The 25663-nt window shown below is 44.0% G+C and overlaps 2 protein-coding genes across 2 annotated transcripts in view; one reads left to right on the top strand and one right to left on the bottom strand.

The window, feature by feature from the left end:
* The window catches only part of npas1 (neuronal PAS domain protein 1), a 37888-nt gene extending 19719 nt beyond the window's left edge, over positions 1-18169 (top strand). Inside the window, exons 4-12 of the mRNA XM_018702050.2 lie at positions 2439-2506; positions 4421-4510; positions 11354-11528; positions 11708-11820; positions 12258-12454; positions 12655-12761; positions 12980-13127; positions 14593-14705; positions 14808-18169. Of these exons, the coding sequence (XP_018557566.1) occupies positions 2439-2506; positions 4421-4510; positions 11354-11528; positions 11708-11820; positions 12258-12454; positions 12655-12761; positions 12980-13127; positions 14593-14705; positions 14808-15898 (2102 nt within the window). The 3' untranslated portion in view covers positions 15899-18169. The remainder of the gene's footprint in view (positions 1-2438; positions 2507-4420; positions 4511-11353; positions 11529-11707; positions 11821-12257; positions 12455-12654; positions 12762-12979; positions 13128-14592; positions 14706-14807) is intronic.
* Positions 18170-20651: 2482 nt separating this feature from the next.
* tmem160 (transmembrane protein 160) lies at positions 20652-24376 on the bottom strand. The gene is made up of 4 exons (XM_018702052.2): positions 24041-24376; positions 23595-23619; positions 22830-22922; positions 20652-22131 (listed from the first exon to the last, which is right to left on the bottom strand). The coding sequence occupies exons 1-4, from the start codon at positions 24263-24265 to the stop codon at positions 21815-21817; spliced, it is 660 nt and encodes a 219-aa protein (XP_018557568.1). The 5' UTR covers positions 24266-24376; the 3' UTR covers positions 20652-21814.
* Positions 24377-25663: the final 1287 nt, after the last annotated feature.

The following is a 25663-nucleotide window of genomic DNA, read 5'->3' as shown; positions in this document are numbered from 1 at the left end:
TCATCAATATGTGTGTGTGTATTCTTTCATTCATTCTCAAATGGTCATGATGGGGGTTGCTTCCTCCAGACTCCCCAGTGATGCAGCTACATCGCAGCCCCACAAGGGAGCCTGACAGGCAGGCAGAGAGCGAGATGGGCTCCCCATCCCCCTCCAGGCAGCAACTGGCTAGGCTGAAGGGTCCCAGCACCAGACCCCCTTTCATAGTCCTGAATGGACTTGCCTTATTTATATTCACACTCTGTCACACAGGGGGACCCCAATCTCACAATGCCACTGTGGCTTTGTCCGGCAACTCTGTATTTATGCGTGTGTGTGTGTGAGTTTGTGTGTGTGCGGGGGTATTTGTGTTTTTTAATCGGAGGGCATGTTGCCACTGTGTAGTCAGTACATGAGAATTCATTGCTGTGTGTATTCCTAAAGGTTGTGTGCGTGTGTGTGTTTGTGTGTGTGTCTATTGCTCTAATGGAATGCCTCCCTCTCCTATTCACTGAACCCACATCACAAGCAGGCAGCTGGGTGATATGTGTGTGTGTGCGTGCGCAAGTGTGTGTGTTCCGACCCTCCCTCTGTGTTCAGTTGTAACCCAGAGCAGCGCTTTCATTTTCCTGTCATAACGTGTATTGATTTCCCTCAGCCTTGCAGCGACACACACACTCACACACACACACCGATATCCAATGATCCTTAAAGTCACGCACGCAGGCTCACATACATGCACACATTCATATGCTCTTGTACAACCACACACATCACATACACACACACACATTTAGTTTGTCTATGTCGAATAGGGAACATTGTGTTCAAAAGCAGCCCTGTTGGAGCAAGATTAGTGCTCACATATGGTCAACAGTTTTGCAATCACACACTTGCAGGTGCACAGACACACACACACACACACACACACACACACACACACCATCACATACTGTTTTTGACATAAAACAGTAAATACGGCTGATTGCTAAATTAATCTTCCACGTCTCTGCGGCCCCTGGTGCCTGCCTTTGCTTTGGAGAAAGTGATCACTCTCGCCTTCCTTAGTGTTTTCTCATTTTCCCTGCCGTACCCTCTCTGCTTCCCTTGCACCTATCTCCACACCCCCCTCCCCTACCTAACCACCTCCAACTCTATTTGGATTGTAATTGCCTTGGTAAACAGCACCACTTTGGCACTGAAGCAGCTCTGATAGCTTGTGTTTGGGATGCATTAAGAGTGGCAATGCAGACACTATGAGTGTGTGTGTGTGTGTGTGTGTGTGTGTGTGTGTGTGTGTGTGTGTGTGTGTGTGTGTGTGTGTGTGTTTGTTTGCGTGTCTGGCTGCGATTGAGCGGTGTGCGTCACATACCACCCCTCCTTATGCTCCGTTTTTTTTAGACACACAACCATTTTAGTCGATTCTTCTGTTTATCAGACATGATTGGTTCAAGTTTCACTTATCATTCAGTTCAGATTTAAAGATGATACAGAAATGCAACATTATGGCAAAACCTCACTTCTGAACAAGTCACATTTACAGGTCATTTTGTATAATTACTAATATGACTTTGCTGTATCAGCCCAATCTGAAAGTGGACTACCTGCCAACTTTATTAATATAACTTTCCTCATCCCTACAATTTACTATAAATGTCCACAGAGTTACAACACACAGCTTTTTGGGGTTTTTTTCACCTCTTGTAGCTACCTCTTTATCCAAAAAAGTGAATGTAAGCCCCACATTTTACACAGTACATTTCTTTTTGTGCTGTGTTCTTACACTTTCTGCCATTCTAAAAGGAAGTCAGACAAGTATTTCTTGTGGCATTTTATGCCTCTGTTAGTGAGCTGACAATTGACAGATGGCAGACAGTCAGAGGAGAGAGAGTTGGGGAACAACGTGCAGCAAAACTCAACAGTGGGCCACACCTTAAACCCCCAAGATGAAAACTGATTCTACAGTTTAGTTTATAACCTAGCAAAATTCTCTCATAGATATTGAGATATGTTTTATTCAACCGTGAGGGAAATAAGTGGCTTACACGGATTGTGATACTTGACAGACATGATTTTAGTCTGAAATCTGTTCTTAAAATGGATACAAGATAAAATTTGTGTCTCACTTGCAACAGTGTCCAGGGAGCACGAAACCGTCCTTTCCCAATGGCTGTCTGACCACTACTACCAAAGCTTTTGAGCTGGAAGAGATTTTGACATGTCACAGCAGGAAAACCACAGGTGTAAATACTAAAATTAACAATGGCTGAATTCCATTCATCTGCCAGTTTCAGGGTTCTGGTATTGTGCGTGCTGCCTCACTGTCATGACTTACTGGGACACTTGAATAGAACAGAGCCATTGTTAATGTTATTGGTAACACCTGTACTTTTCCTACCAATTTAAATACCATTGATGTCATTCAGTACCTAATGTGTGTGTCTTCTTTCTGTCTGCAGTAAGGCGGTCATCTCATTCTCTGGCCACTGACATGTTTGAGCAGCACCTAGGGGCGCACCTCCTGCAGGTAATGACCATAGCGGCCTCACCCTCATCCTTCCTTTAATGGTTATAATTATATCGTGTAACTACATGTGTATATTATGTATTTGACGTGTTTTCATTCTGGTGGGTTTGAATTTTCAGTGGATTTATCTGAAAAGGTTTAGAATCTATGTATGGTTTTCCTGGACATCTAGGCTTTACTGTTTATGTAAGGAAACTTTTCCTTGTCAGAATGGATCACAAGGTCAATTTGATCGAGTATTTTCTTTGACCGACAAGAACATTTGTCTCATAAGTGATTGCATTGTGCTCCGGAGTGTCAGTGCTGTGCACAATCACAGTTTGTATCAGCTCAAGCCTCTCCTTCCCTTGATGTGAGACTTACATGTCTAAGCAAACTCCGAACACATTCACACACACACACACACACACACACACACACACACACACACACACACGCATCTCATAAACCTCAGATGCTCGGACAATATCATTGGCTGCCAAAGAATGCCTCCCTTTTTGCACTGACAGATGAATGGAGCCTGAGGGGGATTCTGGGGCAGGAGGGCTGCTGGGATGACGAAATGCGGGATGTAGAGACAAAGACTCAGAGGAAGTGCGAAGAAGGTAACATTGCAGATTGTACTTTAGGCTAGGAGGAGGCTGAGGGAGAGAAAAATGGTTGAGAGAGCAACCAGAGGAGGAGAGAGGGATAAAGGAAAAACTTGGAAGGATTAAGTAAGGAAGCAGGTAGGAGTGGGAACAGGTAGAGAGAGGGGGAAAAAAAGATGAGGGAATAGAGGCTGAGAATTTAGAAGTGAGAGGGTTGTGGTAAAACAAAGAAACGTTACATATGTCTGCTCTCCTCTGGCATTTTAAAGAGGAAGGGAGGCTTAGGGAACGGCGCTGATAGAAATCAAATTAACGCTCCAGAAAAACTGTATGATTCTTCCCTCCCAGCCGTCCTCCCGCCGTAATAGCCTGATAATTGCACTTTAGTTCTCCGACATTCAGGCGGCTGGTTTCTCCTCGCCGCGACACACGACGCCCCACACCCAGGCCACACATTTGCATACTGGATGTGTCAGTTGCATAAATTACCACTGCCACTTTAAGCACTGGGCCACCAAAATAGCAATCATTCTTCTAGAGCAAAGTGGCCCTGGTCCGTGTGTGTGTGTCTGTGTGTGTGTGTGTGTGTGAGAGAGAGAGAGAGAGAGAGAGAGAGAGGCTCAGGCTGTGTCGGCTCACTCCTGGATGCTTGTTATGACGATTAATATTATTCTCTGAAGCAGTCCTCTCTAATGGGCTGGCTGTATACCTTTCACTTCTCATTAGAATCATTGCAGACTGTAATGACTCTGGTTCTGCCTGTGTCTGTACTGGTGTCTGGGTGTGTGTTTACATGTGTGTTTGTGTGCGTGTGTGGCCGGATATACAGGGTGAAGCTTTGGCTCTGAGTTTATTACAGTTGATTGAAACAGCTCTGGCCTATAAGCTCAGTTTTGTGTGCCTCTTTGCTCTGTTTGTTTATGTATGTTTGTGTATGTGTTTGTCTAAATGTCTTACTCTGTGTGTGTATGTGAGCGCACATGTGGCATTTTTGTCTCTGTGCTGCTTCCCATGTGTTTAGTAATGCAGGTCTTGTTGACAGCTGTTGTGTGTAGCTGCAGCTTGCATCTATGGGAGTTGTTTCATGTCTGTTCACATTCGTGTGTGTGTGTGTGTGTGTGTGTGTGTGTGTGCCCACTTGTGAATTGAGAGAAGAGAAGAGGCCGAGGGGTGACGGGTTGTTTGTTCTCTAGCTCATTGTAATTTGTTCGATACGCACTAATTGCTCTAATTTGTCTGTCTTGTTTCTGTTTGCCTTTATGTGTATGCGTGTGTGTGTGTGTTGGTCGGTGGGTGCGGTGTGTGTCTTTTTTTATGTGCACAGTCTCTGGATGGCTTTGTGTTCGTGGTCAGTCAGGAGGGCCGGTTCCTCTACATTTCAGAGACAGTTTCTATCTACCTGGGACTCTCACAGGTAAGACAGCCTCATTCCACGTGCACACACACACACACACACATACTAGAATCATCCTTTGTATATGTGGATTTGCACACATGTGCCTATGTTCTGCTCACGCTTTCATATCCCCTCCCGTGAGTGTGTGTGTTTGTGTGTGCGTGAATATCTTTGACTGCACTCCTCACACTCATCTCTGGAGTGCAACTCTCACGGGGGCAATGCTGCTCTCTCTCTACCTCTCTCTACCGCCCTCTCTCCCTCTCCAGGTGCTCACCTCTGTTGATTGCCTGTGGCCTCTTGTACTGTGAATGTTAAGTCCTGCCATTTTGCCCAGATGCATAAATAATAACAGTAATTACTGGCCCAGCAATCAAAGTGTCGCCCCAGCGCGCTGGGCCTGTCTAGGGGAACAAATCGATAGGCATCTTAAAAGCCACATTGATTGTAGGGAGGGGGAAAAACACCAAGGGGGATGGGAAGATAGATAGAGACAGCCAGAGAGAGAATGAGAGGGGGAGGAAAGGAGGAGAGGTGTGATAAGAGAGAGATGTTTCAAAGTAAGAAGAATCAGTACAGCATGAGGGAGAGAGCGAGAGAGACAGAGGAAGAAGAGGGAAGTTAGTGCTACAATAACAGAGCTAATTCAGTATATATGTGTGTAAATTTTCAGTGATTGAGGGTCTACTCTTGGCGACATTAAAGAATAAGTTTGGATATTTCTCCTCTTGCCATAGTACAATACTCACAGGCCACATGTATGCAATTGGTCACTGTAATCATCTCCCAGTCTATACTGGCTACTCCCTTCCTGACATGACTACACTATAAGATATGGAGAACAGCAGACAAATCAGGTTGGTGTCTTCAGTTTGTTGTTTCAGTATGAAGCAACTCTGGCAGTGCTTTCTTGCTGAGCCATGGCACAGGGACACTACCTGGCGGCCACGGTTGGTTTTGTTTCCAGGACATGACAGCATGACATGATTTGACTGCCAGGATCAAGTGAAGTTGAAGTTGTCTAATCAGACTTCTGAAGCTGAAACCAGCTGAAGTTTAGAATACGTTTTTGCACAGAATAAGGATTGTTGATTTTGTCTCCTATCCCTTATGTTTAAACTTTACACAAGGGATTATCAGGAGTCACTCCATAGATACCCACAACATCAGTTTTATTTATTGTTGCACCTTGCTTTTCACCAAGTTGATGGTCCCAATGCAGCACCAGATGGATGCATTGTACTGACCATATGGCTCTTTAATTATATACCCACAATAACTTTGTTTGCATTCTTGTCATATTACTGGATAGGAGACCATTGCAAGTGCTACTGTGTGCAGTGATTTTTTCACTCTTTGATTCACTATGATACAGAGAGAAATCACAGCAAGCAGGTTTGCAGTGGAGATGTTTTAGATGTACGTTTACTGACTCTTTCTTCAGCATCCATAAAGAGTAATTTAACACCAGGCTCAAATCAGTGCTGTGTCCCCTTTGGATAAAAGTTTTAACCCATAAGAGCCCACAGTGACACAGGTGCCACCAACTCTTTAAATGTTGTCAAAAGTTCCTCATAATTGACTTTTAACTCATGAAGTCCCCAAGAAAATAAAAAAATTATTTAAAAAATAAAACGTTGTTTACGTCTCATCCATTTAGTCTGTTTTACATCCCCCATAATTGATAATTGATTGTTTTCTAAAAGGAGAAATGGGTCTGGGCTCTTATGGGTTAAGCCTGTGTAACCTGGCCGACCACACCTTGCATCACTGCTGGTTGTGGGCAGCCAGAAGTGTACTTGCACCAGTGGTTACACCCAGCAGTGACATCACATGGCCCTGGAGTACACCTGTGCATCACTGCAGCAAGGTGTGACATTAACCCACCTGTGGTCAGCAAAAAAGATCACGTAGTTAATTGTTATTCACTATCAGCTGTGTGACTGATTGTAGTTCTTGCAGTCTCCATGTGGCATCTCTGTAGTTGCATATGCCTGACAGAGGTGCAGGACTATAAATCCACACTGAGTCACAATAGAAAAGATCACTTCACTCACAGTAATGTGAGAGGAAGAATGAATGCAGCTGCCAATGACATATGGGCATGCAAGTATTGTATTACTTATGACAGACTTGAAAAAATTTATCCTTTAAGCTGATGCAAATTCAACATGTATGTAAGATAAGGACGAGAGTTTCTTGGGTTTTTCACTTTGCAAACACACAGAATTAACATGCACATGCACACTCATACAGATAATATAAAATATAAGGGCAAATAAGTTAAAAGACAAACAGCAAAAATACTAAGAGAGTTGTGGAAGCTAGACGACAGAGCAAAAAGGGAGATACAGACAGAAATAAAGAGAACCAGACAGACAATTACTAGAGTGAAAGAAAATAAAAGAGAGCAATGGGGGAGAGAAAGAAAGACAGTGGTAAAGAGGAGAGAGAGAGTCTGAGTGTGTAAATAGAGTTTAAATGTGCAGTAGGAATGAAATTCGCCTTGGGATTGCCTAGGTAAACAAGGCAGCCGAGGCTTTGGTGGAGATGCTAATAAAACAGAGCTGTTCTTATCAGCTGAGCAGATGGCCTAACCCATCACATCTACTCAAACAGGGCCTAAGCCATCAGCATTCTAATGAAATTATTTATGATCGAAGATTACATTCAAAACCTTGAACATACAACACCACGTTTACCTTCCACGAAAAGATGAGAGAGGGTGGGGATGGAAGGGGTTTATGATCAGAAAGAGAGACAGCCAGGAAGGGCAGATAGAGTGAGTTACAGGATATATGAGGGCAGGTATATGGTATGTTTATGGATACAAGCGGTGAGAGAGAAAAACACAAAAAGAGAGAAAGGAAAGGTGGGATGGAAAAGACAAAAACACTAAACACAAAATACTTTGTTGGCGAGTGGAGGCGGACACAGGGGAGAAAGGAAGGACAGACAAACAAATGATGTTCTGAGTGAAAAAGTGTAACTGGTGGTTTGTTTTAGAGGGCATGTCGCCCCTGTGGACCGCCCCTGCCCTGCCGTCTCCTGTCCCCCCTCCTCCTGTCTGACCCCTCTGCCCTGGCTTACACCCTGGGCTGCTCCCCAGACAGGGGGGTTGCTTAGCCGGCTTAGCCCAGGTCAGGCACCTTGACCAAGGGCACAGCCTGCCGCCCACTCCCCTGGTGCCTTCAGGTATCATTTTTCTCTTCCCCGGGTCTCCAGGCCGGAAGCACGGGGGATAAACCGGGGGAACGGCACATGGCAGATGAGGCGGAGAGGAAGCGGAGGAGGCTAGCAAAGGATGGATGGAGTAGTGGAAGTGGAGACAAAGGCTGGAGGAAATGAAGAATCGGAGGGAGGAGAAGTGGAAAGGATGGAGAAGTAAGGGTAGGGGCTGGGAGGAGAAAGGAAAGGGATAAATGGGGTAAAGAGAAGGGAGGAAGGATGGTAGATTGAGGGAGGAGAGAATTGATCTGGGAATGGTTAGTATGCAGCCCCCGCTCCCCCTCCCCTCTCCTCCCCCTCCCTCCTTCTCTCCTCTCCCATCAGTCAGTGAGGGCTGAGGGCTGAGAGTGTGTTGTGGACCACTGCCCGGATGCCTCATACATATTAAAGCCCCCTGCTATTATTTATATCATGTCTCTCCTTCCCCTGCTCGCTGCCCTCCTCCTAGCCCCCCTCATCCCCACCACACCGCCATACATACATGTACGTGAATGTCTGCGCGCGCGCACACATACACACACACACACCTGACACACACAGGTTCACGCAGATGTACTGACAGACAACTACTCACACAAACAATGACACACAATGACGCACAGAGACACAAAATCAGAGTCTAGCCGCATACGCAGAGAAACAGAGGCACACCGTCCGCTTGCATACACACACTCACAAACACACACACATACACACAGTTGTACACACACTCTGAGAGATTTGAATGATCTCGGTCTCTCCTCACGTCTCCCTTCGCGCCACATTCTATACCTGTTTTTATGTCTGAGCCTGACTCATCCTCTCAATCGCTCCTTCTCTTTCTCATCTTCTCATTTCTGTCTGATCTTTTTTCAATCCCTCCCTCCTGCCTGTGATGGAGTGATATTATTCGGATAGGTCTTAAGCCTGGTAAAGCCCATAAGGACCTGTTTGTCTCTCTACCTTGTTTTCCAATACCACAGGGCCAGGGGATTGTGTCTCTTTCAGATGGCTGGTCCAGTGTTCTGAGCAGAGGTAAATTTAGTCCTTGTTTAAAAACGACAAGAATTCCCTTTGCAGAGGAATTGCTATTTATGAAATACAGACACCTTAACCCCAGGCAGATAGACAGAAACGGATATCTTGGTATAATCATTAATAAAAGATGCCCAAAACGAGGTTCGTCCAGAGTTTTAGAAACCAAACCCAGTCCATTGACTTGTCAAATATCCAGCATCTTAATGCCTAGATGCAAACTCTAAATTTTTAAACATTAATGAATGAGTCAGTTTTGATGTCAGAATCAAAAGGAATGCTGCTGCACCTATTAATTACACAGTTGATGTTATATCTGCATAGTGAAGACAGATCAGGAAAAAAAACACTTATCCTGTAGATTCAGATGTTGTGACACTTTCCATGTAGTCCCTTTAATACACATGCTATTTATTTTTTTTAGGGTTTCAAACATTATGGACCAGTGCATTTAAAGAATGTTTTATAGAATAAAAAAAATGCTGATGTAGTTCCCAATTTTGTCCTTCTATCAACTTCAACTGATGATGATGTCTGTGGTTATTCACTGTGCTGAATGCCAGAACAACTCCATCCAACTTGTCCACAAATGCTGATCATTTTTACAGTAACTATATATCAAATGATAATTCAAAGACAGTGTGAAAGTTGTCATTTGTAGTGATGAACCTACAGAGAATTATCACTTTAATCTACAGTCGACTGTTTAGCTGTCCAGTCCAAAACTCTCCAGTTTTGGTTCACTCTTACTGCTCTCGTAGTGTCACTTTCCTCCCCTCCAAAACTCTACCTGCTCAGCACTAAATGGCAGACACAAAGCAGTAGCGACTATCCTGTGAAGCATGTAGCAGCTAAAGAGCCAGATATTCCCTCAGGAGTTGATGGAGACCCAAAACGGAGCTAAAAGATTGTAACTGTTGGTCTTAGATTCACCAGGTGACCAAAAACATGACTCCAAATGAATGATAATGTTGTTCCGCAACTTAATAACCAACAGTTTGCTAACAAGTTTGTCTTATCAACTTCGAATGTAATGTCATTGTTCTACTCACAACTTGTTTACACTGCCCAAACTCCAAATAACACTGGTACATTTCTGTAATGCCCTTTAGTTCAAGAGAAGTCATTAAAATATTTTACATTTCTTCACAGGAAGAGATAAGAGAGAGATTTTGATATAGAAATACTCAAAAATAATTTGTTCACATGTTTAGCCTATAACTTGGAAAATATTTTTTTGATTTTAGTATGTCTTAAAACCGTTATCAAACATTTAATGTGCACTCCATGTTCATCTGAATTAATGTGGCCTTTAAAACTTGTATTGTAAACTTACATTGGGTTTGGTCTTTGGTTCATTTCTGTCCTAGAACCTTTTTGGATGCTGTACACCTCTCTTTCGCTCTACTGCCACAACCAAGTTAAGGCAATATTATATCAGAATAGGCACATAGGTCAGAGGATAGATATTTTCACTTGTTTTTGAAGTCTGGTACTAGCACATTTTTTCAGTATGTAGGAAAACAGTTCCATATGGTGTCTATAAGAGCCAATATTGAACACTGTCTTAATTACAGGTGGCACAATTCCAAAAAAACAGGGCATCCCCCAAGAGATTACACCCTGCATGTCTAGGACTAAGAACCTCTATCCTCTCTCTTATCCTCCCTCACCCGGTGGGGTTTCCTCCATCTTTACCCCTCTCTGTTCACTCATCGCACACCGCTCTCATTCCTCCGCTCCCACCTTCCCCGTTCCCCTTCTTCCTCTCCCCCGGCTGTGATGTCCTTGAGGGCCTGCTGAAGCTCCCATAAAGCCTGCAGTAAATGGCTCTAATCCGGTAATAAATGGCTGTGTCCTACAGACAAGGGTGTGAGGCTGCTGCAGCCACGGCTTTATCAGATGGAATGGTATTGGCACACGCATGCACACACACACACACACACTTGTTCGCAGATGTAATAGAAGCTGCATACATGTGTGTAAGCATGCATGCTCCCTCTCCCCCCTCTCACACACACGCGCACTCATTTATACAGCTTCAGATGGAATCACACCTGCTCCGATTGTGCTGCTTTTATGGATGCCATGCAAGAGCAGCGCCATTATTACCTTTAAATGATCAGAGATGCGACTGTGATGCATTATGATAGGATCATATAGAGCTGTTGCACTGCTTTTTATGCCTGCTGGGATAGACTGTAACTGAATGAAGGAGCAGGGAGGGACACGGGGAATAAGAGGAAGAATAGTAATGTGACCTTTGGAGATACTTAGAGTTCACCTGTTTTTAATCAGCAAATACAATTGATTTTTATCTCCCCTGGTTTTATTTGTGTAATACTGTAGTCACTCGGTCCTCTGAGACTAGACTTAAATGAATGTACACGTGTGTATATGTGTGTGTGCGTGTGCATGTGTGTGGGAATGTCTTACAACCTCCACACTCCTTGTTGAGTTGTAACCCAGAGCATCGCTTTCATTTTCCTGTCATAATGTCTATTGATTTTTTTCCTCTGTGTGTGTGTGTGTGCGTGTGTGTGCGCGCATACCTGCTCATGTGTTAGGTATTTGTGCTCTAAGCTTCTGTTTTTGATCAGCGTATGTGTTTCTCTTCAGGTGGAGCTGACCGGCAGCAGCGTGTTCGACTACATACACCCAGCGGACCACGTCGAGATGGCAGAGCGGCTGGGAATCAGGCCGCATCTGAGGGCTGAGGCCGGCTGCCACACGGCCCCCGAGAGCGCCTCCAGCTCCGCATCCACCTCCTCCCTGGCTGGTACCCCTGAGCCAGGTACTGATTATACTGTCAATAATTTTTTGAGGGAAAAACTGAAAGAAATATAAGACAAAAAGAAGATAATTTTTGCCACATTCACTGGAATCACAACAAAATAAAAAATTATTGAATTTCTGACAGTTTTTGCTGGATGGATATTTGTGTTTTACCTCTTCTTCTCCCATCCTCGGCAGCTCCGTCTAGTCCTCATTCTCCAGCCGACGACCCTCCCGACCGCGGCTTCTTTATCCGCATGAAGTCCACGCTCACCAAAAGAGGCCTGCATGTCAAGTCTTCTGGATACAAGGTACTGAATGTCCGAGGAATGGATTTGTCATAATTTGATAACACACCTTGTATTATGTATGCAGGTACTTTAGCATTCACCTGCTTGTTCTTGGCCTGGTAAAATAACAAGCAGACCTTTGTCATTTTGTTTTGCGCCGCCAGTGTTTCATAGCACTGTCAAGGTGGTCGTTTTCACTGTGTTTTATGGCTGTGACCTTATTTCACACCGGACTGCTGCACATAGCAGACAGTTTACTGCACTCACTGCTGTAACACGGGCGTTGCTGCAGTCCTTAGCTTAGAATCTGACTTTATGTTGTATTTATGTGAAATGTTTATCGATGAATTAAATGTTTCTTAGTCCCTCTTATTGTTACTGTTGTTTTCTTCATCCCGAGCTGTGTAACAATTCCCTGTTCTTACTTTATCCTGCAAAAATGGCCCTCTGTTTCTCAGGTAATCCACGTGACAGGACGAATCCGCTGCCGTCCTGCGCTCGTGCCGGGCTCCACGCGCTCAGTGCGTCGACCAATGGGTTTGGTGGCCCTGGCGCACACACTCCCTCCCTCCACGCTTAACGAAGTCCGCATGGAGAGCCACATGTTTGTCTTCCGAGTGAACATGGACCTACAGGTCACATACTGTGAGAACAGGTCAGGGTTTTTGTGTGGATAATGTCAGAGGAATGTTGCATATTTTTGCAAATGTGTTAAGGTTTGTTTTTCACTTTTGAGTGTTCCACTTTCATGCTTTTCATGGGTTGGTTGACAGAGCATTCTGTGCCAGGTGGTGGTTTAGGAAGACTCATCTGTTTCTGTTTAGTAGACAAATGTGTGTGTTTTTTTCTTCACAGGATCTCAGAGTATATGGATCTGACCCCAGCAGAGGTGGTGGGACATACCTGTTACCACTTCATCCATGTAGAAGACCTGGAAAACCTTCGGCAAAGCCATGAGGACTGTGAGTCACATCTATAGGCGCATGTTGTATATGAAATTGGTCCCCACCCCCAACTCTTTCTACCCATTGTCCAAACTTGGGGGCCAGGAGAGCCTGTTGAAATCTCATCCAGTCCTGTTGTGATAGGCGCCCTCTGCTGCTGTCATCATGAACTACCAAACCAATAACTTCTCTGTCCTCCTTCCCTTCTGTCATACATCCTTTCTGTCTCTTCCCAGTGCTGAGGAAAGGCCAGGTAGTGACAGGTTACTACCGTTGGCTCCAGAGGAGAGGCGGCTACCTGTGGATCCAGTCCACTGCCACCGTCTCCATCAACCACAAAGCCCCTCACGAACGCAACGTCATCTGGGTCAACTATGTCCTGAGGTCAGTACAACCACAGCAGAGCCACAATCTGTTGACCAGGACTGCTGATATGAGCTCGGTTCATGTGTGCAGGCACCATACTGTGTACAGAGATCCTTTGAAGGGATAGATGATGAAATGCAGAGGGATTATTGGAGGAGTTTCACTCCAACATGTGAGAAAACTGATGAGGATACTTTCAAAACAGTGACATCAAAGCAAGGGCCTATTAAAGTTAATAGTCATTCTAAAATTTTATATAAATATTGCAGCTAGCTAAAATTTTATTTAAATTTTTTAAATGACTTAAAAGTGTTAGTCATCTTCAAATTGTATGTTTTATAGATTTGAAATGAATTTGAAATGTATTTTTGCCCTAAAAGAGATAAGATCAAATCAGTGAATGCAACTTATGTTGTTGCTGACAGTTTCTACAATTATTAGGACTATTATTGTGATCAATATATGGCAAATTCTTGCTCTATATATTTTTAAAAGTAATTAAATGATAAGATATAACCCAGAGCTTTTACAGTGTATAATTTATCATGGGCAGTCTAATTCTGTGACTTTTTTTAACATCACTATCTTTATTGACTGGTCACATGTTCAATTTATTTTATCTATTATACACAGTTTAAAATAATATATGAAACTTGAGTAAAAGTCTTGACTCTTTGTGCTTAAGTTTCAAATGACCTTCATCGTCTTAATGCAGTATTACTGTTATTTAAGGCCTTATTTATTTTATGCACCGACAACTGCAGGTAACCTCGAACAATATGCTTTACTCTTCTTTCTCTCGTTTATACACACATGCGTATTCAGCCAGACACTGATGCAAATACACACACACACACACATGCACAAACACAGAGCGTAACAAAAATGTGTGCACAGCGACAGAGCAGTCAGACAAAAACAAGAGGAGTAGGCTGAATTTCAATGCTAATTGGACTGAAGCTATATAATTACAACAAATGGATGTCAGAATTTTTGGGCTGAATGGTGTTTTAGTTAATTAGTGCTGTAATTACAAGAGCTCATTAACTTCTCCAACAGCCTCCTCCTTGTCTGGGCTTAACTGTGTATAGGTGGGCTGCTGAGTGGGGCATAGTGTGTGTGTTTTTTTCTGTGCATTTGTGTGTGTCTTGAAGGGCGGGGCCTGCCTATGTGTCTGTTTGCAAGTGTCAGTTCTTGTGTATGTGTTGTAAGGCTGTTGTTTGGAGAACTGGGTGTGCGTTAGGTGGAGGTTAGAAGGGTGTGAGGCAGTTTGGCTGTTGGAGGTTGTTATTAGGCTGATAATATGTTGTTTCCATCTGTAAGTATTCACAGAAATCATCACGGCGCTAGTGTTTTGTTTTTAAGGCTGTTAGTGGTCTTTAAGTGGTAGATGATCATTTGTGTATATGTCCACTTTTTCGCCGTCCCTTTCTCTTCTTCCATTTTCACATCTGTCCATCCCTCCATCAATCTATCCAACCAGTCGAACAGAGTTGCCCGACACTCCCCTGGATCTGCTGCAGCTACCAGAGAGCGTGAGAGCAGAGAGACTTCGGGTTAGCTCCTCTCCCACCGACAGCTCCTCACAGGCCCGAGGTAGCATGCTACACATACATTACTACCTTCCCATGGTGCGCACTGGCAAACAGGAACACCTGCCTGTGTCATCTTATCATAAAAATCATCCTTCCTCCTCAGGCTCACAGACAGCGAAGGGCTCAGCGGGGAAGAGTGACCCCGACACTAAAGGCAGAGAGAAGTTCACACCCGCTGCCATCCAATCAGAGGACAGGAGGAAACGCCTGCTGAGGTCCGACCCAGAGGGCGCTCCTCCTGAAACCCGCCGCAGAATGGAGGACCTGCGTCACACCGAGGAGAGCGTATCGGCATCCTCGGACCTGGCAAGCGAAAGCGAGGGGGAGGAGGAGGAAGAAACGGAGTGGGACCAGGGGGGAGACAGTGACAGACTGAAACAGGAAGACGGTGGGGGAGGAGGTAAACAGAGCAGGGGGGGGGACACCCCGACCAGAGGGGAGAGAGGTGGGAGGGCGCACAACGGTCGGGCTGTGATCCAGCAGCTGAAGAGCGTTGTGACCCCGTCTCCACTGTCCGGCAGCCCCAGCATCAAGACTGAACATGACTCCCTGACGACCGGGGGGCGCTGGGGGTCACACACGCAAACCTCCACCACACACACCGCCCAGCCCCAACCCTCACACGCACACACGCCCTCCAGCAGTCTCAACGGCGACAGCCCCACCACCCCGATTCCCGACTCCTCTTCCAGCAGCGAGGCCCCTCCAAAAGGTTTGTTCACTCCCCCGTCCCCTGCTTTGTCTCCGGCCATGTCCGTGTCCTCCCCTCTGCCCCGTGAGGAGAGGGCCGTCCCAGGGGTGGTGAGCCGGGGCAGTGGCGGCAGCGGAGTAGGTAGCGGTCCTGACTTCGAGCTGCTCCAGAGACTGGCTGCAGGTGGCGCTGCGGGCCGGGTCCTCTTTCACCCCCTTGCCCTCGGCCCCCAGGGCCCTCAGAGCCTCTACGCCCCCAGCACTATCCGTTACGCTCCACCTGAGCTGCCTCCCTCCCACCACCACAGCGCGGGACACAGCGATGGCCTGCAGCTACGCTCGGACCACCACAAGGGACCCCCGCCAGCCTTCTTCCCCCACCTACAGCGGCTGGCCGGCCTGCCACCCTTCAGTGGTTTCTCCCCGTCTGACAGCCCTTTCTCCTCCGGCCTGCCCTTCTGTATGAATGGACTGAGGGGGGCTGCAGGCTCTGAGGAGGACTGAGAGTCCAGGGGGGAGGAGGTGAGAGGAGAAGATAAAAATGAAGGACGGAGCGGGGTGACAGAACAGAGAGAAAGACATTGAAAAGGGCAGGACAGACAGAAGTGGCAGGACATTAAGCCTCTAAGGACGTTACTAATTGGACAATGAGTTGAATAACTGAGATCTAAAGAATGTGACAAGTCGCTGCCATAGGGAATTATTCCGTCTGCCTACTATGGACAAGTGACAGTGACTCTCAGAGAAAACGGAACATGGAAACTTTTGACTGGTTGTCCCCCAAGATTTTCCTTCTCTGCAACAATAATGAACTCTGATCTGTGTCTTTCTCTAGATGACTGTGTTGATTTCTGTGTCTCTTCCACTCAGAGAAGCCATATTGTATATAGAGACAAAACCATAAAGACCCTCAGCTCACACCCTCCTCACTGTCACCCCAATTAACCCAATTAACCCCTAAAGACAGTAGAAAGAGTTGGTTACTCGTCTGTAGGAATGGAAGTGACTTTGGAATATGAATTTTTATTACTGCAGTATTCAAATCATCTCTTACGCTGAGATTCCAGGTGAGAATATGATTATAGGGTTTCCCGTGAAATAGATGGAGACAGCCCTCTGGTGTTTTTGTATTGAGATTCAAAAAAAAATAATAATAATAATAATGCTGAAAAAATCAAGTATTCATCAGTCAGCCATACTTAAAGCACACTGTTGGGGACAAAAATATGAATAATGTAGTCCCAGACATTCCATTATATATATATGTAAGGGAAGAAGATGCAATGCAGACTGGACGCTATTTCTGTTGTTTGATCATAGGAAGTTCATTTGTTTAACTAAGTATTAATTATAGTATAATCTGTATGATGCTGCGATTGCGTTTGTGTATGAAAGCCATATTCTTCTTTTTTAATTTTTAAAAAGTTTTTATTGATTTTTTTGAACCAGATAAAATGGATGAAAGAATGGTGTGAAAAATTAGTTTAGACAGATAAGATAACATTGTTTTATTGGATGAACAAAAGCATCCAAATACCTTTTTTTTAATTATTTTTTTCTGAAAATGTTTTTAGGAGGGGAAATGTTGCTGGACAGAAGTGTTTGTATTATGGTTTAAACCTCTGTGTTTTTCTGAGCACTTACTGGAATTTGTTCTGGTGTGAACTCAAAGCACTTCATCACTTAACACTCGCTGTGTGATCCTGTTAAAACAGAAAACAATGCAAGAGTGGTCACTAGTATCATAGCCTGACTACAGTGTAGTAGAGGGGATAAATGCTCATTTAAAAAGGCAGGTAAATAAACAGACCACACATGGTCATTAAAAGACGACCATTAGAGGTCAATAAAAATAAACCAGAATTATTCTGACAGTGGTTTCAGTTCAATTCAGTCAACTGGAAATAAAGTTTTAAATTAAAAAGTGGAAATATAAAACACTTTAAATGTCTGTGTCACACCGATTGGTTTGAATTCCTCTCAGGACTGTAAAAAACTAAACAAAACAAAACACTTTTATATGGGGAAAAAACAGTTTTTTAAATTAGTGCTCAGAATATTTCATCTCCCATTTGAACTGAGGTTAGTCTAAGATGAACTCAAACAGTTTTCAATCCCAAGTATGATTTGTAACATTTGAAAATCTGACAATTTTTGATGAAATGCATAAAAAAGGATTATTTAAAAAATCATGAGGATAGTCACATTTTTAATAATCGACAATAAAAAGACTGAGAAATAAACAGATAATTCTCTAGCACTTTGGAAAAATAGTCCCACATATTGATTTGAAATTTATAGAATCTGTTGAAAAATCAGTCAGAGTGAGACTGAGAATTGTCCCAAACTGAGATTATGGTTCACTGTCTGATCTGAGGACTCGGCTTATGTGGAAATCTTAGACATTCTGATATCTGAAAAGAAGAAGGAAAAATTCTAATTGTTCTGATTCGATGTGCACTACACACCCATACTGTAGCTGTCACATACAAGGATGTGTGAGCGCACATATTCTCGGGTGTTTAATGGTATAATGTGTGCGTATGAATGCGTGAGTGTGCGTTTGGGCTTGTACAAGTGTGTATGTTTGTTTTTTTGTTTGTTTTTTCTTTTTGTTGAATTAAATAGCTAACCCCTCACCCATCACTGTGAATCTAATGTTATCCTCCCATCTTTGTGAATACTCCCACCCACTCATCCAATAAAATGAACAAATGTAAAAAGAAAAACAGTGATACAGATGATGATAACAATAAAATATTCCAGTAGAGGAGCACAAAACTCATGGCTTTGCTGTTTCTTTCTTGCCTCTGTGCAACAAATAAATTTAACAATTAAAAATGATAATAATTATTTATTATTAGTCAAACAGATCAACAAGTTTGTTCCTCACCTACATTTGCGTACACTAGATCTGAATCTCCTTCACAAAACATCAGTATTTCAGGTAACAGATATTCATACACAACCCTCCACTATATGTGTGAGACTTAACATAAATTCATCCCACACGCAGCTAAGAGTAACTAACACACGGGACAAGTCAGTGGTTGAATAAATATAAAAGATGTCTGTGTCCCTGCAAATTGTTATGTTTCACACTGAAGCTCACGTGCTATTGATCCTTAGTAAAAAGTAAAGTGTGGAGCAGGTTGTTTGAGTGTGCGACTTTGCCATAAATTTGGTCTGAAATGAACACAAGCACGCAGAGTGTCTCCCTTATGACAAACTATATGCGGGCGTGCATCACCCTGTGCGTGTGTGTGTGTGTGTACACTGTTGGTTTGTTCGTGTGTCTGCTTGTGTGCATCTCCATGAATTTGCGAGTGTGTGTGTGTGTGTGTGTGTGTGTGTGTGTGTGTGTGTGTGTTGTCTGAAGCAGCCCCAGGGAGGGGCTCTGACATTGAAGACGGGTTAAATCCTGTTTTACATTCAAGTGGCAGGCCCTAGTTCATTAGAGTGAGGATCATTCCTCCTCAAGACCAAAGGAAGCGCATACTAAACAAGAGCAGTTGTTGGGGAGAAAATGCCATTGTACGTGCAAAATCGTATGTACTGTATAAGTGGGTGTGTGTGCGCTGATGTGCTGCAAAATAACCTCTGGTTTCATCTTCATCTCTTCTTTTTTTGTGAAGTACTGTCTTTAAAAGTAAAGGTACAGCTCGTACAGTTGAAATTATTGTGCACTGTTTGTGTGTGTGTGTGTGTGTGTGTGTGTGTGTGTGTGTGTGTGTGTGTGTGTGTGCGCGCGCTCTAAGTCATGGCAGCTCTCCTGACTGTTTTCTACTCAGCCTGTCAGAGAGTCACCCATACGCCCTCTCTGTCACTGACTTTGATGGCTTATCTTACCCCCTGAATTGGAGTCACGCTCCCGGGGGAAATACCTCAGCACATGTAAATTCATTTGAAAGAGTAAAAAATATGGGTAGGAATAATAGAGTGAGGGATGGAGGACGACACCGAGACAGATTCCGCCGTTGCGTGGGCTCGCTACACCTCAACAACTCCTCCATCCTTCCTCCACTACTTTACTTGTTTCCCAACAATCTCCTCTCTTTCTCCTCTCAGGCAGGAGAAGGCCAACCTGTGCGTAATGCAGCTCTCGAGGCAGATCCTTTGATCCGTACGTGTGGCATTTAACACCCGAGAGCAGATGAGCAATCTGCGCTCAAAATAAGCAGAGGTTACGGCTCCAACTTTCAGGGCTGAGTTTGCAGAGCTGAGGTTTGGGGAGATGTGTTGAGGCTGGACCTGGGCTCAGAGCCGTGGACTGGTGTTGTGGTGGTTTTTCCGTAGCTGCTCTGGAGTCTGGGGGTAGATGGTTGTTTGTCAGTGAGGGTGCGTCTCCTGCCTCTGGGCGCCCTGCCCTTTAGACGCGCCAGGCCTCAGGAGCCTCCTGCATGCCAAACAGACCTGTGCAGTCAAATGCAGCCGCTGGAGAAGCGAGGGGGAGGAAAGCGGAGGGAGGGGGGCAGGCGAACGTGAGGAGGAGTCCAGAAAGAATGGACTTGAGGGGCGAAAGGGTAGAAGAGGATCTGAAGGAAGAGAGCTGGGGGGGGGTGGACTTGCTGGTCACACACTGCAGCAGCGGTGGCAGCGGCGGCAGCAGCAGCCATCGAGACACACCCTGTGCATGTGAAACTGCACTGGAACGCCCTGGGAATCAGCGGAAGGAGAGGTGGGAGGAGAAGGAGGAGGAGGAGGAGGAGAGAGTGAAGGAGAGAGGAAGAGAGGGTGACTCTGAGGTGAGTCTCAACAGCAACACTGTGTGTCGATGGCTGGGAGATATCACAGACCTTCGCCCTAACCCAGTCAGCGATAGTTATCACAGACAAAGGCCCCCCTCTATTGCCAACACTCCCACCACACACACACACACACACACACAACCACATGCTGCTCTGTTCAGTTCATATATTCATACACACTTGCAGACACACGGCTCATTATAAAAATTATGCATGTACAGCATGTGTGTGGACAGTTTGTACATCTTTTGACTCCTACTACTGCAGGGAGAGTAACCACTGACTCTGACAGCACTGCTACAGTATTTTGTGCCTTGTTTGCATAATCTTAAAAATATGACAACTTCTTATGTGGTATATGTTAGGTTAGGTAGAGGCCTTTACTCCTGCTGAAAATACAAGTTTGATTTCTTTCTTCGCTATAGGAAAGACCGTGTGTGTGTCTCCTCTTTGAGGGGTCATGAATCATGACTCTGGTTTGGGAAATCAAACAAAAAACACACTGAAGGTTTCAGTCTGTCTCAACACAGGTTTCTTCTGGCTTTATTACTGTATGTACAGTAGGCTGCATTGAAAGTGGTGCACACACAAACAAAAGTAAACAATAGTGAACCCCATTTCCACGCACACACTCAATACTATCAACTGTCTTTTAAATTCTTTAAAACAGCATTTCTAGTGATCACCAGATGGTGAAAATTCACTCAAGAGGTGTAAAATGGTTTATGATTACATGTAGGTACTGTACATGTATATCAACAATACCAAGCAAAAATATATAACCGAAGAAAAAAGCTGTAAAAAATGCTCTTTGTTTCCAAAAGTCTAGAATTACAATAACAAACAAAAACTGCCAAAAGTGCTATTGTCCTTACAAAACAAAATAAAAAAAAATAATTTACAGGGTGATTCAAACCTCTGTAAAAAAAAAAAAAAAAAAATCTATTCTAAGTCCTCATTAATCTGCAATCAACAGGAGACCTGAAACGTGCACATAGTCTGTCCACTCTCTCTACATCTAACAGCATATGACAACCAGCTTGTTTTTATTTCAAGACTTTTATGAAAACTTCAAGTAGTCAATCACAGTTAATTATGTTGAACAGGATTATAAGACAAATAGCATCTAGCAACAGTTGGCCTGAGAAAAGCCGACGAGAGGATCTAAACATGATTGCATACGGTGCCCTGAAAAGTAAACTTGACCTTCTCAGTGAGTCTTTGTGTGAGTGTGAAGATGTACAAAAACAAAAATAAATCAATACAAGTTACAGACAGATTGATAACGCAAGTGAAGCAGCTTGGAATAAGTGTGATTATAAGAATTTTTCTTTTCTTTTTTTTCTTTTTCTTTTTTTTTCTTTACAAAAAACTGATTTATTCACCAGAAGTGAATGTAGTCAAACTACCAAATGATTTCCCGTGACCAGTTTTCCAAAAGATCTAAAAGTCTCTCTTTACCTTTACAATAACCTTTACATCAACAGAACAATGGATAGCAAGTTTGTATCTATAAACTCACACACAGCCTGCACGTAAACATGGAGGCTGCTTGAGCACACGCACGCCGCACGCGCGCGCACACACACACACACACACACACTCACACAAATAAGGGCAAACCCTGAATCACAGCAACACACACGCCACACTTCCATCCCCGGGAAGATCTCTACTTCTTTGACCCCTTGCCATCACTGTCCTCGCCGTCGTGGGAGCCGCGATAACCCCGGAGTTCGCGCCTCTCGCGGCACTCCCGGCACTCTTCCTCGTCCTCTCCCTCCTCCTCGTCGTGGATGATCTCCACCTCCAGGCGGCCGATGTAGAGGGATACCGCGCAGAGCCAGAAGAGGGCGACGCTGCCCACGGCGGCGCCTTGGAGCAGCAGAGCTGGCACAGACAGCAGCATCATCCTCCGCAAGGCGAGGAGGCTGCCAATGTACGAGGCGCCGCCAAACGACACGCACACACCTCCCAGGATAAAGAAGGCTGAGGAAAACCAGATTGACACGGTATTATTGCAGAGATCCAATTCATTTTCTCACCGTAATGAAATCAGCGGATGGAGGCAAGTTGGATCAACTCATCCTTTTAATTATTTAGGTGAAAATAAAAGATGAAGTGGAATATTTTCTGGAGAGTTATTTCAAATATAATTACACAAGCTGTGGCCATGGTTTAACATGTTGGAAACAGGTCAACATGCCTTTATTCTGACAGAAATAATACTCACCTCAGGACTTTAATATCACGGCTGGTCAGGTTTTGTTTTCAGCCTTTTTACACATTTATGTGAATTTAACTCAATGACCATTTATTATAAATGACTTAATGAAGGTCTTGTCTTGTTTGATAAGATTTTAACATTTAAAACTAGCATTTCAGGTAACCATGACATTTCTATTCACTCATGATTTCAGTCAGTCCTTGAAATCCTTGTGAAATTATTCATTTTAAACCTGCTGCTGAATCCACAAATAAAATCTATAGCAAGCTTCTCTTAGAAACTGCCCAGGTATTGACACATTTAGGTTAAAAGAAATTCTAGCTATTTCGTGGACAGTCGCTGATTTTCAATTGAATTTACAGCTTTATTCTTATTTTTCTTTCATCTTAAATTTAGGCAGTGTGCTGATTTCCAGCTCTGCGGCACTGTACTGTAACATGGCAGAGAGAGATGTCTGTACCATATGCTGCTTCTCGTCCCACTTCGCTCTGGACAAATGCAATGACTCCGATCCCGGTCGCCAGCAGACCGTTCCTGAACCACGAGAGGAATCCTGCAAAACAGTTCACAGCCTGAAATAAACAGCTGACACCTCACAGCCTGAGCAGAAATCTGTGCATTTGATGATAGATTTACTGTCCTTATAGCCGCCCCTGTTTGTCAAAACCTCCAAATAAGCTGGACAATACTAAGACTATATATACTGTCTGTACACAGTACAACAGGGACCTTTAGCATGTTTAGAGCTGTGTCCTGATACCACACTACAGTGGAGTAAAGTGTGTGTTCACTGTGACAAAATGACTCAGTATGAACACTCATAAACACTTGATTTGTGAGTGCACTGTTGTTCCACAGAGCAAATGGAGGAGCTCTTCACAGCTGCAAAACAATAAACTGCAGATGCTGATGAGACAACTCAGGGATGATGTTGAGGGGGAAAGAAAATATAAATTTACAGCCTTGTCTTTGTGAAGTTTGACTGGCAGTAGAGGATTCAGTTCGAAGATTAGGGTTTAGCAGGATTTTGAATAAAGTAATATGTGAATATTTTTACACTGTGGTATTGGTGCTTTTACTAAGGCATGATACTTCCTCCACCGCTGTGTATATAATATAAAGCATAGTACCTTCAGAGGAAGTGTTAGAAAGAGTCAAATAAAGACCTTTATGTATAAAGTTGAGGTTTGAACCCCAAACAACAGTGCAGTGAAATGTTAGTTACCTGTTTCATGGGACTTTCTCAGCATCTGTAAAAACCAGAGAACAACTATTAGCAACAGCAACCTCCTGTTGTCCCTTTGACACAATAATATAATGGTGAAGTTTTCAGAGTGATACAAATTCTGTGGTTTACTTTCTTTAAAGAAGAACCGGAAAGTGAAAGGAGTCTAGGATTCAAGGAGCTTTATTGTCATTCCAACACATGAAGGTGAAACGAAATAGGATACTCTGGTCCCGGTGCGAGCCAATTACAGAATAAATAACTAACTAAGTATAAAATAGAATATGCAAATATAAGCTAAGAAGTAATATACATACAGAAAAAGGAAATAAAATGACATGACATGACACAACAACAATATCCAAAGTAACCAAAGAAAGCAGCTGTGGTTGAAGTTTTTAAAATGTCAGTCCGTGAAAAAGCATTTCCTCTCGGACTGAACCTACCAAAGCGTCCGCCTTGTCGAGGTCTGTGAACTGGTAGTGCTGCTGCGGCTCCGGCCCCCGACTCTTCCCCCACGGTCCCTTCTCGCCGTGTCGCAGCCGGCCCGAGCCGTGCAGCCTCCGCAGCGGGGCTCCGGCGCAGGGAGGCCGGACCAGCTTCACGACCCGGGAGAAGTGAGCTACGGCCTGCGGCAGCTGCCTTCTCATGAACAAAGTCAGGAAGGCCATCACATCACTAGTCCCTGGCGGTTAGCTACAAAAAAATACGAGCTGAGAGCGAAAAACACAACACGACCTCTGCATGCCCTGTGAACTCTCACACGGTCAACGACAGCCCGGAAAGCGGCTCCCGTGAAAAGGTAAGCTGAATGAATACAGCGCCATCACGCGACTGGCGACAAACAAACACGGCGACATAATAAAACACGTCTAATTGAGATTATTTAAAACCGCAGCTGATTTTTCTTTTCGTTTTTTGTATCATACGTTTGCATTCATTACCGTTTCCCCTCCAAATCGAATAAAGCAAACAGCAATTGCACGTTTATGCCACACGAGGGCGCCAGAACACAAGGCTACGATTTATGGTATTTAAAACAGGGGACAACCGCAACGTAAGATACTTTTAATTTGAAAACATACTCACCAAAATAAGCTTCTGTTAATTTCTTATGTTACAGCACAGCAACGTATGATGAATAAAGACAAAAGTGAAGAAGACAGAAGACAAAAAGAAGGAAAAAGGTAACTATAAACGTGAGTAATGCTGTTATGAAGATACAGATAGCTGCATTCATCTTTCAGCCTCATTATCTTTATTGCTGGGCCATGTGAATAGAGGCTTACATCTGCCAGAGAGAACATACAACTGTATAAACATGAAACTCTTTTAGAACTTATTTATAGAATATATCATGTGTGATAATAACATATCTTCTCTACATGTCCACTTTAATAACCTCTTAAACTCATTAAGCTGCCATCTTTGTAAACTCATGTTCAGATTCCAGTGAACTCTGCAGTAAATTCACACACTTTTGACACATTTTCCATGAACACTAAATACACCAGCCTGAATTCTAGGTAAAAGTCCATGATATCATGCATAAGATGTAGAATATTTTAATTTGAAGGAAGCATTCTGTTGAGTAGGGACATGCACATTTTCAGAGGAACTTTAAGAGACAATTAGGTATTTCAGATATTATTCACCCCCTTCCTTTAACACACACACACACACACACCACACACACACACACACACACACACAGTAGTACTGTAAAACCCTGTGTGCATACAAATGACTCTGTGTGGTGTGTGTGTGTGTGTTTATGAGGGAGAGATCTGTTCTCCCACGTGTCCTCTGTGAGGATGAGTGGACGGCCTCTTCCTGAGGGTCCTTTGTCTTCTTCGGTCCGCTGGGACCCACAAAGACCACGCCTGTCATACCTGATTGTTCAGTGTGAGGAGCACAGAGAGCTGCATGGGGGTCTCAGATGGGAGTGTGTATTTGTCTGTGTGTGTGTGTGTGTGTGTGCGCGCTGACAGTAGGGTCTTTTACAGACAGCCAAATCTTTGATGTGATGCGCAGCTGACCCTCTGGTCGCTCTCACGCTACTGTCCCCA

This window comes from Lates calcarifer, linkage group LG21 (assembly GCF_001640805.2).
Source record: "Lates calcarifer isolate ASB-BC8 linkage group LG21, TLL_Latcal_v3, whole genome shotgun sequence".
Classification (NCBI taxonomy): Eukaryota; Metazoa; Chordata; class Actinopteri; family Centropomidae; genus Lates; species Lates calcarifer.
This window is presented reverse-complemented; position numbering and strand designations above follow the sequence as displayed.